This window comes from Macrobrachium rosenbergii, chromosome 51 (assembly GCF_040412425.1).
Source record: "Macrobrachium rosenbergii isolate ZJJX-2024 chromosome 51, ASM4041242v1, whole genome shotgun sequence".
NCBI classification, from domain to species: Eukaryota; Metazoa; Arthropoda; class Malacostraca; order Decapoda; family Palaemonidae; genus Macrobrachium; species Macrobrachium rosenbergii.
This window is the reverse complement of record NC_089791.1, coordinates 57,817,883-57,831,668: the sequence shown is the minus strand read 5'-3', so window position 1 is coordinate 57,831,668 and position 13,786 is coordinate 57,817,883. Positions and strand designations below refer to the sequence as shown.

At 36.8% G+C, this 13,786-nt stretch overlaps 1 protein-coding gene across 4 annotated transcripts in view; it reads right to left on the bottom strand.

Annotated features, from left to right (window-relative positions):
- Window positions 1–3,775: 3,775 nt before the first annotated feature.
- LOC136833434 (uncharacterized) overlaps window positions 3,776–13,786 on the bottom strand; it is a 144,629-nt gene continuing 134,618 nt past the window's right edge. For all 4 annotated transcript variants that reach the window (XM_067095592.1, XM_067095591.1, XM_067095593.1 and 1 more), the window contains 9 exons: window positions 13,498–13,786; window positions 13,155–13,365; window positions 11,286–11,447; window positions 9,784–9,926; window positions 7,828–8,012; window positions 7,370–7,579; window positions 7,039–7,143; window positions 5,419–5,643; window positions 3,776–4,990 (listed from right to left, as the gene is read on the bottom strand). The exon at window positions 13,498–13,786 is cut by the window's right edge and continues 747 nt beyond it. In XM_067095592.1, the coding sequence (XP_066951693.1) occupies window positions 4,820–4,990; window positions 5,419–5,643; window positions 7,039–7,143; window positions 7,370–7,579; window positions 7,828–8,012; window positions 9,784–9,926; window positions 11,286–11,447; window positions 13,155–13,365; window positions 13,498–13,786 (1,701 nt within the window). In that variant the 3' untranslated portion in view covers window positions 3,776–4,819. The remainder of the gene's footprint in view (window positions 4,991–5,418; window positions 5,644–7,038; window positions 7,144–7,369; window positions 7,580–7,827; window positions 8,013–9,783; window positions 9,927–11,285; window positions 11,448–13,154; window positions 13,366–13,497) is intronic.

Sequence of the window (13,786 nt, the reverse complement as noted above, 5' to 3'; positions counted from 1 at the left end):
GGTGGCCTGGTGGCGGGATATGGCGGGGAGGGGTCTCCGCAAGAATGCCGGACAGGGCCTCCACATTATAAATCCTCGCTGCTTGCTGTGCTGGTTTAGATGTAACTGAATTTATGCAAGCACGATCAATGGGTACCTTTAAACGTACTAGGGCATTAAATAGATTAAAAGATTTCGTGTGGACATATTCTGTACTCTATCAACCAGCTGACTTAATTTATTATAGTCACATTTCTTTAAAACTGTATTGTTTTAATATTAGTGCCAGTATAAGTTAAAACCCGAGATGATGAATAAGCAAAAGAACACAGATCAATATTTTTATGTAATGTTCCTATAACACATAAGACTTCCTAATGCACGTCCGTCAGGATGCAAACCGTTAAATGCAACCTTATTTTGGTTATTCTTCAATGGGCCGCATGACACTTGACAACTATTTTTCCGATTAATTAAATAATTCCAATCTCGTTAGGTACGGTTACAGCTGAAGACTCATTTAGTTCTGAGACGTGCTTATATCCTTATATCAAACGATTTTATCTTGTAAAATAAAAATTTTCTTACGTCAAAATTTGTGTATATATTATTGTTGAGTTTTCAAATCCGTTGTGATCTCTTACATTCTTGGGGGGGGCGGTTAACGTTACAGCCATTCGGCAGCTTAAGGAGTGCCGTCGTTCGTTTGATTTCCATCCCACACGAAACACCAGTTTCCCAATCTTCCTACCCCCTACCACCAACCCCTCATAGATGTCAGATTTGATTACATTAAACGGTAGCCTAAGTGTTACCTTGAAGGAAAAGATTGGTTTGTAATTATAAATACAGAATACTATTAAGCAAAGCATTTGAAAGCGAGAAATAATTGCCAATTTTTCACCCTTTCTTTACACTAGGCTAAAAGCTAAATACGTTTGAGATACAAATTCCCTTTTAAGAGTTGGTCTAATCTCTCTGGCTTACCGAGTGTGGGGTTTTTTCAATTTTTATTAAAGTTTGAGTACATAAAAACAAGATTGAATTTACTATAAAATTACTGATCACTGTAAATAAATGTCAAAAAGTTAATCGAATGCACAAAGCGCCCAATTATTTATAATAGTTTGCCATGGATTGTACCTTATTTTTCTGTATCTTATGTTTGAAACATTTTCTATGGTTTACTTTATGCCTGGGTGGACCATTTTTTTTTAAGTACTTGTCTTCACCAAGCGAGTATCGTGAAGCAAACCTGTTGTTTAACTTCACCTCGATATTTCTTCGAAAATAATGAATAACAACAACGAATGAATAATCAAAACCAAAACCAACACGACAGTAGTTCCCTATAGTACAATCGTTGGTGAGAATATTTAATTTGTAAGAAAATTCCAACATAAAACAGGCAATACAGGCCTGGAGCACAAACAGTGGGGGTTAGAAATCATATTCACCTTTTTTGTCAGATCTGAAATTGGTATGTGAAATATGTGAAATGAAAAGTATTATTTCACTTATGTGAATTGCTTTCAACATAAAAAAGGTTTTTCTGTTTTTGTGAGGATTTTGTTTGAGCATATCCAATGATTTTGTCAAATTTTCAAAAACTGTGTTTGAGTTTTACGATAGCTTATTTTGTTATGCCAGCTTTATTATTATGTTTATTAACAATTCCTAACTATAAAGTCTTTGCTACTTTTCTCTCTGCGTAGTGTTTTATCGCATATTAAAGTATCTTACGTAGTTTTATAATGTTTCACCAATATTTGAGTGTAAATTGCAAATGAGAACGTTTCGTAAATTTAACATTTCATTTTAGGCTATAGTTTCTAATTTCAACTTGAAAAAAAAAAAATTCTCGAGGACGAGTTTCTCTATTCCCAAAAGACTTCACTTATCAAATTTTACGTTATATCGAAAACTATGTATTTTACTAACGCTTCACTATAGTTAAATTCCCGAAAAACGTGTGTTGAGAATAATCAATTTGAAATTTGATTAACATTTGCAAAATCTTAACTTGTTAATGGGAGACTGTATTCACATACACATTTTGCCCACAAAACAGGGACTAGGCTATTCAAGGCACAAAATTCGAACCAATGAGCACTTCAAGAACAAGATTCTGTAGTTAACGGGGAAAAAAAAAATCATTATCTTTACTTACCCTCATCTTCATCCAAAGACTACCTAATCACCCACCTTCACCTCCATTCAGAGACTTCCTTAATCGCCCAGGAAATATTTTCTCGCGCTCGTTTGTAAGGTTTGAAATGGAGTGTCAATTGACCATTTCACTTCGATATTTCACATCGGAATACATGGCCTATGAACAAACGAGACAAAAACTGGTGTACCGTGTACGTCACTGCAGGGACATTCCCTTAACGTGACTAAAAATTTATCACGCTCTACTTCGCAGGGATTATACAACCTTCCTTTATCAGTTTTTTGACCACCTATACTTCACTGGGATAACAGTTACACACACACCACAGCACAAAACTTTTACACTGATTGCTAAACGTTCAGTAAACACAGCCGAGACAGCTACGGAAGAGAGCGGTAGTTTGTCAACAAAACAAGGGAGACAACTGAAGTCCTGGTTGGGTAACTTGGTTTACGGTAACGGGTTGTTTGAACTTCGATAGTACCATACGGTGATCGAATGAAAATGGTGATTGAGTGAAAGTATCGTGCGTGGGAGATACAAGATTGGAAAAACGCTAAATAATTGCGTAATGATGATATTTCAATAAATTATAACGTAATGGTAGTATTATACGTCGAAGTTGTAAACTACCCTTGGAAAGGGGCGTGACTTGGTAGTTGACGTCCTTTTAGCTTGTTTTAAACAGATGTAAAGAGCAAAGGAATGCGCAATGTTCGAAAAGATCGTATGTCTGGCAAAGGTACAGGCATGACACGCTTTGAAGTACTGTTGCCGACATGGAAGTAAGACCAACCTTCAGAGATAAATGTAGCGCAGTGTAGGCCGAACTAAATGTAAATGAAGTGTGAACAACTGAATGTACAGATGTCATGCCGCATGCCGGCTGGAAAGTGTATGGGTTGTTTTCGGAAGATGCGAGAGAGACGGACAGACTTAGCAAATTACTGTAGATAGAATAATCAACGAACGAAACAGAAAACTACAGCGTATAATTCAAAGTAGGCAGTAGAATAAGTATACCTTAGTTTTACCAGACCACTGACCTGATTAACAGCTCTCCTAGGGCTGGCCCGAGGATTAGACTTATTTTACGTGGCTAAGAACCGATTGGTTACTTAGCAACGGGACCTACAGCTTATTGTGGATTGTGGAATCCGAACCACATTATAGCGAGAAATGAATTTCTATCAACAGAAATAAATTCCTCTTTCAGCAGCCGGCCAAGGGAATCGAACTCGGGCCCACCGAGTGGCAGTCCGCAGCTCTGCCGACTCCCCAACGAAGAGCTAGTAGGCAGAAGTTGTGGAATAAAATTCACGGGAAAGACTTGGTTATAACTGAAACTAAAACAGCTTCATTCACGACTTTCAATGCTCTGCATATAAGCCTACAAATGTAATGTCCCCAAACATTGTCGATTTAAAGATAGGTGTCTCATTGGTGTAGGAAATATCAATTTACTGAAGGAATATACAGTAGAACTCCAAAAATAATGCAAACAAAATTGATATCTTAGCATTCTTTTCTCAGCACAAAATGAACTTGAAAAAAATATGTAGATTCACTGTAACAAGATCTAGGCGACATGGTAGCTGAGTCAGGTAATGTAAAACTTCTATACGGCTTTCTGTATCTTTATTAGAATTGTACAAATGATAATTTACATGGTACACAGGAGACTATAATGAAGCACAACCATAGTACACTATAATACAGTTTATACACGACTCATATCTGATAACACAGCCTTTAGCATCTGAAAAACTTTTCAACTAAAAATGCATTTCGTGATGCATGTTTGTGAACAATATTTTTAAGAACATCTGCTCACTTTGTAATGGAAGAGAAACAATTTAAAGCCTTAATCTTTAAGTGACATTAGTTGTCTGACCTCTATGTAACCGTTTCAGGTTTCAGCGATGCAGGGCTGAGAAATCCTAGGCAAAACATTAAAATGACTGACAAAAAACAAAACAAAAAAATTACATAGACACACATGCTAGCACCTCACTTTAAGTATCATTAAAGATGAATTCTAGCACAGTGACGGTACTTTCCTTGAAGACTTTTGTAGGACAGTGTTAACGAAAAGCTTTGATTTAATGGAAATTTTCCCTGCACGTAATTCATACTGACATGAAAAGATTTAACTCAGTGTCTCTCCTCTGACTTGTCAGAGGAGGGCCTGAAAGGAAAACTTTCCAGGGTGAATGTTAACAGACCAATGTCTGTGTAATGATCTCTGTAGAAGTACTGCCTATGCAATAGGACCTTACAAGATTGTTCTTTTAAAAATGATAATAACCATTACATTTTTTTCAATAGGTGGTTGTGAGGACTATGATCAAATGTATTAAAAATATCTTAAAACTTAATTCCATATGAATCATTCTTGAAAAGTTATAATCTCTTCCAAGTCTGATAAAGAAAAAAAAAATCACAAGCATATGAAACATTTCCAAAATGGGAATATTAAAACTATTGCAAAGTAAGAATGAACACAGCATTTTTGCCAGGCTCCTGTATACGTCATTTTTAATGCTCAATACGTGGATCTGTATTGAATTCTATTACAGGTCCTTAGAAAAAAAAAAATTAGATAATGTATATACATATGTACATTGAAACAAAGCGCTACATATTTTTCAGTAAGAATAATTTCTCTTATACGACATATACACTCAAGTTACCATCTTTCCTGATTGGTCCCTGAGCTTCTTGCAATATGCGTAATCTGGGACCCATTGGAATGCCAATCTTTTGAAGTCGCTCTTCTGACAGATAAGGTAGTTCAAGCATACCAATTTTTTCTTGCTCGAACAATCCAGCATATTTCTGAAACAATGAAACATACAAGTTCAATTTTTCCTTGCTCAAGCAATACAGCATATTTCTGAGGAACTGAAGCATTGGTTTTCTCTTATCCAAATAATCCAGCATTTTTGAGTCTTGGAAAAATATTACTTTATTATTGGTGCAATCCAGCATATTTCTGAAACAATGAAACATACAAGTTCAATTTTTCCTTGCTCATGCAATTCAGCATATTTCTGAAAAACTGAAGCATTAATTTTCTCTTATTCAAATGATTTAGCATTTTTTGAGTCATGGTAAAATATTACTTTATATTTTGTGCAATCCAGCATATTTCTGAAACTATGAGAAATGTTAGTTTATTTTATCTTTTAAGAAGAATTTTCTCAATATTCAGTCACGCCTCCCACCCCCTAACGTATTGGCACTGGATAAGAAAACTGACTCACCTCATAACCGAGTTTACGAAGAAAGATTCTCACTAGAGGCGGCTCGTCGCCGAAGAACTGCGTAAGTTTTTTCACTCTTCCCGGGTTGGACAGACTTGGAATACCAGCTCTGAAGGACTCCCACGAGATATGATTGGATCCTTTATTTCCGTGGCCTCCATTATTACTGGGCAAATTGCTTCCAGTTCGCAGCATTGATATTTCTCCTCGTATGCTTTCGATTTCCTGTGAAAGAGCAGCGTGTTATGTCTCGAGCAAAAGTGGCGTTGCACAAATATGAAACCATTACTAAAAGTTTTTCTTAAAATAATGGATTCACTTTCTCTCTCCTAGCCTCTATGACTGACTTTGGTCAAACGACTTCGATTATGCTTATGTTTCTTTCGTTATGATTTTATCAACCACCCTTTGTTTTTCCAATTTATCCTATAATTTCCTCTTTGTGATACCCTCAGAAATCATCCTATCATTCTGCAACTCTTCTTTGCAGTTTTTACAGTTTGATAGCGTTCATATAACTGTCCAGAATAAATAGCTCAGGACTGAAAGGGTAAAGTGTAAAGAATATTTCTTATCGTAATTTCTTTTTTGATGTACTACCTACCGCCGCACGTCTTACACCCATTGTTTTCTATTTTAACATACAGTATTTAAAATGGTTATTTAGTGTATTTAAGTTTTTGGAACAGATTACCATCGGCGTCAGTGACCCTAGTGGCTGAGCCACCAAATAAATTACACTCAGCTAATCAATAAAAAAAAATTACAATGCCATCTCTGACTTCACTGGTTTGTCAATTTTTCAATTTGTTTTTGTGGCTCTCAAATAGTCAGATATGGAGCGTAAACTGTCCATGGAGACATTAGCATCATGGAACCACGGAATATTAATATCCAATATTTCTGCTACTGCAGGAGACCACACTTGTCAACATACTTCATCTGTAATCTAACTTACATTGCTAATCACTATAGGCAAACTTTTTACTTTAAGTTTAACTTTCTCTCTCTCTATCTCTCTCTCTTTCTCTTTGGACAACGCATCTTTTTCTTAAAGTAAATAGGCCTAGTAATATAATAAATATGGTCCCAAGTCCACCAGAACACCCAGGACTTTACCCTTCTACAGACACTACGTGGATTCACGCACTTGGAAGTCGAACGGCTAGATATCTCATTCATTAGCAACATCCACATAAAGAGCAGACTAACCGTTACCCGTCAAGCTTTTCCTTAATCAATTACCTGGCCATCAATACACTTCGCTTACAGTGACCAAGAATAAGCTGTGAAACATACCTGTGTTAGTTTTTATTTATAAAAAAAAATATTATACGTTCAAAACCGTTATGAAAATTATGGCTGAAAACATCAGTTCCCTAAAGCCTAGCTCATCTGTGATGCGAGTATCAGTACACATACAAGTCACCTGTTCAAAAAGAACAGCAAATATCATTATTAAATATATTATTTGTGAATTTTTTGTCAGCCACAGGTATGCATGAAACAGTCATGAGCAGAGATATCTCCTTAACATTTGATCAAGGTTTCGTAGTTTTCTCGCTGCAATTCAGTGAATAAATTAATGACTTCAGAAATAAAAACAACAAAAGAGTCTACCTGTAGCATAAGATGTTGAGTTCTCATTTCAGAACTGAGGTGAGCAACACTGCGAGCCAAAGTAACAACGTGACTCTCCAGCCTTTGAAACCTCTTGTGGATAGTCTGGAATATAAATTATATTCATTAACACCATGCATCGATAATGTGTAAGCATCGTACTTAAGAAAAAAAAATCCATGAATTTTCTAGAGCACCTACATTAAACGTCAAAAACTAAAAACAACTGGGTATTGCATACACATAAATATTAATTGATCTACCACATTAATGAAAAAAACAGCACCATATTATTACAAAATGCCATTCATAAAATAAAACAGACACTTACCTTCCCGCCATAATCTCTTCCAATTTTTCTTACTCTGTCATCAATAACGCGCCGCTTTTCCCTTCCAGGGCGAGACGACACAATGGAAGAGGGTAGTGATGATAGGGAGCCGTGTAGACGCCGTCTGGAGGCTTTGGAATCGAGTATATTTACACCAGTATGACCAATGAGATTTCTCCCTCCTCGACGCCCTCCTAAGAGTTTTAAAACCTGAAGATAAAATACAAAATAAAATAAAATATTATGAACTGATACTTACAAGCTTTGGACTTGATATCAAACTTCTACCTTTATTTTTAGTAAGAAATAGGGTTAAATTAAAGATTAAACCAAGTCAGTACGATAAAGCCTTGAATACTTTATTACCCTGATGTTTTTGCTCCACAAAACATGTCAACATAAGCACTTTATTTGGCCAGCCACAGCTGTTCCATAATATGAATCTCAAATATTCTTACCTCGGAATACATTCCTTCAAGGCCTTCCAATTGTTTTCTTATGAGGTGTACATCAGGATCATATGCTGAAGTTGCGTCATCGTCACTAGTGGCCTCTGTTACTCCACCATCGAGCATAGAGTCTAAATCGAGGGCATCTGTTGTAGAAGTAATCTCCCCTGCATCTAAGTCACCTCCATTGGGACCTAGAACCATGAGATGCAATTTTCACTGAGCAGTAATATAAGTAAGTATAGTGTGCAAAACATCTATAGAATTCTTGGTTTGTCTGACCAACAAAACTCCTCAGCTGAATGTTAGCATGGAGGAAAGAGACCCAAAAAGGTAATGCAATACAGAGAATGGGGCTGAAGAAGATACAGTAAATAAAAATAAAAATGAAAATAAATTATGTACTTTCAGGTGATTCCTTCAGTATCATCATATCTTCTTGTTAAACAACATACCTCCAAAAAGGTTATTAACACCGTTTTGCATTAAATGATTACTTATTTGGGTGTCCCCCGCACCATTAACACCCACATTAGGGATCCAACACTTGTTCTGGTAGTGGAGGGAATCAGTGAGGAGGCTGGATTAATAGTTGTAGATTTACCAATAAGATAATTACAAGATCTTGTTTTCAAATGTGTGGTCTGCTTATCTGCCTACTGTTTTCGAAATCGATTTGTTGACTCAATTTCCTTCCACTAGGTTGGCTAATATTTTGACAAATTTGGTGTTTTTATTATAAAATGTACGATAAGTGTACATTTTATAATAAAACCACCAAATTTGTCAAAATATTAGTTAACCTTGTGGAAGGAAATTGAGTCAACAAATCGATTTCGAAAACAGTAGGCAGATAAGCAGACCACACATTTGAAAACAAGATCTTGTAATTATCTTATTGGCTTGCTATTATACTAGTGTTTGGGAATTAGACCACAAAATTCATTGAAAAGGATTTTAATCAATGCACTGAGAAAAAGGGATAACAGGTATGGCTTGGCGAGAAAGAGTAAGGTATCTTCTTGATTATTTTGCGAACATGATTCATTCCCTCTAGAGCATTGTTATCAGTTATTTAATAAAACTGAACCAGGGCTCGTTTGTGTGTACTTCTCGTAGACCCTTCTCTGGACAGATATTGGGAAGTGTTCGCGATGCAGTAAAAAGTTAATGTAAGCGTTTCTTTAACAAAATTGTTAATTACTTTTATTCCTTTTCAAATTTATTATTTCTATTGAATTACTTTGGTTTTGCTTTTTCTTTGTACAAACATTCAGCTGGAGAGTCGTATAGCTCTATGCAAACACTTCTGTACATTTTATATACCATATACCTGTACTTACCAATATCCATGAGGATTTCTTCTATTTGAGTTTCACTTCATATTTTAAATGGCATTTTAATTATTTTTATTTACAATTTTTCAAGTTGATCTCATCCTATACATGATTTACCGGGTTCTACTGAGTGCTTTAAACTATGTTTAGTTACAACATATGCAAATAAATTAGCATCATCCAGTAAAGAGGGCAATATATTCATATAAAGTCACTACAGTATTTGATTTATGTGAAAAAGTTAGGCGGGAAAAAGAAATAACAAAATAAAAAAAATCAACATTACCATGAATTTTACGTTCAGATTACGGTCTTGGTAAATGTGTTAAAATAATTACTGTAACTTTGTATACATTTCAAGCCTCTTCATTATGGACAATCTAGAACTGACAGGCTTTACAAAACGTAATAATACAACCATAGACAGTACTTCATAAGGTATACTATACATTGAAATTGTCAAGAGCGGAGGACAAGTTCAATTGTGCCATTACAAAAAATATATAAAATGAGGAAATAAAACTTAGGGAAATCTATGGCAACAATATCTCTGAGAAACCCTGTCTCAGAGTTCAAGTATCCTTACGGAAATGCCCATTAATTCACGCAAAACAAACAAAAGACAAACCTAAATCGACTCGATTGCTGCTCTTGCTGTGAGGGTTGAGCACTTCACCTCTTCTTCTCTCCTCTGGCTTCCTGTGAGCCCAGTTTTCATTCGATACGCCTACACTTCGGGTACTAGCATTAACACCTGTAGATGTCTTTCCCCTGGTATGAGAAAAAACAGAATTTTTAAAAAGACATAAGAGAAAAATCTGTAATCAAAAAGATCTCAACATTCATTCTTGTGTCTTCACTTAATACTAGTAAGGAGAGATACCACATTTGCTGTGACTCTTGAATTGGTATAACATGATGGAGGAGAATGATCTGCGATTTCTTTTGTGGGAGCAGTGGTAGAGAGAGTTCTATCAAGCAATGTGCTTTGGACAGAGATGCCGTAAAGTTGCCGAGCGTATCTTGAAGTTTAAAGGGTAAAATTGCTTTTAAAGTATCATTGTCAAGCGTGCTGTGGACGATTTTCTGTGAGTATAACATTATATCTAAAATTAGTAAACCTCAACGATGGGGTGGGGTGGGGATGTAAAATTCGATTTTAAAGTGTCTAGAGGATTCCTTATTCTAGTCGTTACCTGGAAATGACAGCATGTATATTCTGAAACACTGCCATATCAAAAATAGATAATTTTGACAAGTGGAAATGCCAAGCAGCAGAACTTGAAATTCCAGTGAGCACTATATTGAGTGTCAAGTTACCATGTAAACAGAACTGCATGCAGATTTTCTCGTTTATACACAAGAACCAGCCGCAGCATTACGGCTTATGCCAAGAGCGTTTTGTACCTGCAATTTCGTAAGTGTCCCTTAAAACATAGTTCCATTGGCATTCAGGCTCTCTAATTGTAAAGCTAAGAAAGACATGGTATGTTTAAGTTTACAATCAATAGGCCTAAGTGTCTCAAAGCTGCATATCTGTACACAATTCAAGTTTCTGGACATATTATTTCTCCCGTTAGTTCTCAGTTATTAAGTATAAAGACCGAGTAGTGGGGTTAAAAACTTGGATGTCCTAGAACGATTGTGGATATAGGATTATGGGATAAAAATGCATTATCAGTATAAAATACAGTAGGTTAGGACTTTACTGTACATTGTAATATGTCCCGTAATCCTTCTTATAAGGATAACTACAGACAGACATTGATTTATCAAGAAAACTTAAACACGGCTGGCTCTTCCAAGATTTACCTCTTGAACACATCATTAAATTTTGTCATTGTGACCCCCATTTTGGAAGGAAAAGGATTATTCTAGTACGAAACACCACGTTGACACTGATCTACAGGGAAGGCTTTTTAATACCTTTGTTTATGCTAAGGAGGGATGTAACCGTACATGATTTCTTAATGGGAAAAACAAGAGAAATGCTCATTTTACAGCATCTCATGTTAAAAATTTCAGAAATATATATAAGCCTCTATGTTCCATAACAAGGGACCCAGTTTTATACCAACTTAATTAACAGGATAATACTGTACTCAGCCTGGAAGTGTAATGATGTCTTACCCATTGTGATTATGATGTATATGGGAATTCGATGGTCTTCTGGGAGTAGACTGAGAGCTGCCCTGGGAACTGTTGCCTGTCCGTCCCTCGCCGACGCCTCTCTGTCCACCTGCTTCTTGTTCTGCTGCCTCCAACAAGTCTGGTTTATTTAATCCTCCACAGCTGAAATATCATATTGTGTTATGTTTTTGACTGGCTTGCTGTTTTTATGTGCTCACTAGTTTCCACATTCAATTTTTTTTCAAGTATGGTATCCATTTTAAAATGCAGTTTTTGAAAACTCTTCTGTTATATAAATGCAGCGACAGTAACCTCAAGGCATTAGATTGATTAAAGAATTATTTTACCAGTGACACATAAGTGACCTGGCTTCATGCTACATTTTATACCAAATACTGGAGAAGCCGCTTTTGCAAATTAAAGAACTATCTATCATTCACTACCTCATATGGATCCTCTGCAAAATGTTTGTTAAAAGCAGATCTCTCTCTTTAGGACTCTGATATCCTATGAGTTAAGTCAAGGTTTTGTAGTTTCCTATACTGTGATGCATATCGACTGTCTCCATAGACCATAAACCCAATTAACTTCTTTATTAAACGATGAACCGTCACTAACGAATGTGAACTCATTTCTCTCAGTAATGACAACTTACATGGGTTTTTATATGGCAGTCTTGATCCCTCTGATACCAATTGCGGCATGATAATTCAGTATCAAAGTACAACTAGCCCACCTTCCTACAGCTGTGAGACACATATTTTAAGACAATTTGTCTATTTTCTTCTCTTATTCAAGATGCCCTTATTTCAGCCAATGATGAGAGAGAGAGAGAGAGAGAGAGAGAGAGAGAGAGAGAGAGAGAGAGAGAGAGAGAGAGAGAGAGAGAGAGAGAGAGAGAGACTCATGGAACAAATAGAAGGCGCTTGGTTTACGAACCCAGAACTCGCGTTCAATTCTTGAAATTGGAGGAAAGGTAATCAGTATGCCTCTGATTACCAAAGCAATGAATTAGGCACCCTGGCAGTTAGTCCGTTGCTGTGTTATAGCCTAAAAGAGAGAGAGAGAGAGAGAGAGAGAGAGAGAGAGAGAGAGAGAGAGAAAGGAAAAGTTCAGATGTAAGTGATCAGTACTCTTCAAAATGCATATCATCACGTCACAATTTTTAAAAACTTGGCCTCGACAAGGAGGTCCTCACCCTACCGGAATGAAACTATTAATTAAAATACATACAACAAACTACTACTAATGCTCTCTCTCTCTCTCTCTCTCTGAATTCATATCGAACATTTCGCCGTACTCTTCATCTGCCAACGCATGTGGCAAGATCAGAATAAAACGACATGAAAAAGGGATTATGCTTCATACTGCACATGGTTAATTAACAGCAAAAGTAACAAGGGAAATCACGCTAGTAACAAGAGATTGAATCACCTCTTTTATATGGAAATTCTATGTGAACCAAGCAGATCATTTTCCCTTCAAAAGATTACAAATGTCTTAAAAAAGACACATCTTAACATTTAAATCTAACAATATGTGCGTTTTATCTTCTTTAATAGAGCTCGCTATGATAAGATTAGTTGACTTATGAAAAATCGGCTATGAAGCCAAGTAAATTACGGAGGCATTTCAGCCATTTAATGTTTTAAAAAGTAAAAAGGGGAAGTTGGAGTGGATGGACAGAAAGACTGAAGACAGGAAACGGAGAGGTGGTAAAATAAAAGGTTAAAAAATGGGTGCAGCTAGGGACCGAAGAGACGCTGCAAACAACCTTTGTAATGCCTACAGTACTCCACGTGACGTGCACTGACTATAGTAAGGCCAATGAAGAGAACCTATCCACATCATACTTTCTATCAAGTTTACCTGTACGACAAGCTGTGCTTTCGAGTGCGAAGTGTTGGGGACGGCCTCGGTGAAGGTGATGGAGTGCCCTCTGGGGAAAGAGGAGGTAGCGGGGGCGTTGCAGCTAAGGACTCACGTCTGGTCAAGCGGCTTCCTGTTTTATTATCAGTACTTTTCCTCATAATACGCTGGAGTTCTGTGTCAGTCATGTCCACCCACTCTGAATCATTACCTGCGAAGATGAAATGGTGAATAGATTTCGTTGGCATTTACAAAAAGTATTAAGTGTAAGTCATGCATGGACTTTCATTCAATATGCCAAGTGATAAATCGAAGGAAATGTCAAGTTTCACTAATATTCTACCTGAGGAGTGACCCTGGGTATTATGCCTTTGAGACGTGGCGGATTCTAAACTGGTATCTAAAGGGTTTGGAACTCGAGCATCATTTCCAGCAGCGGGAGGACCACGGCCCGAATCCGGTCCTCCCGATCCAGCAGGCTGTCCCCGACTACTAGTAACAGCTGGGCCGGAGTATGTATGGTCCGAGGGCAAAACTTGGGAATCTACTAAATTATCTACAGAGTAATGGTGTGATCTCCAAGTTGGGGTTTCTTGGTGATGCTGAGATAAGTGGTGGTAGGAGCCTGAACG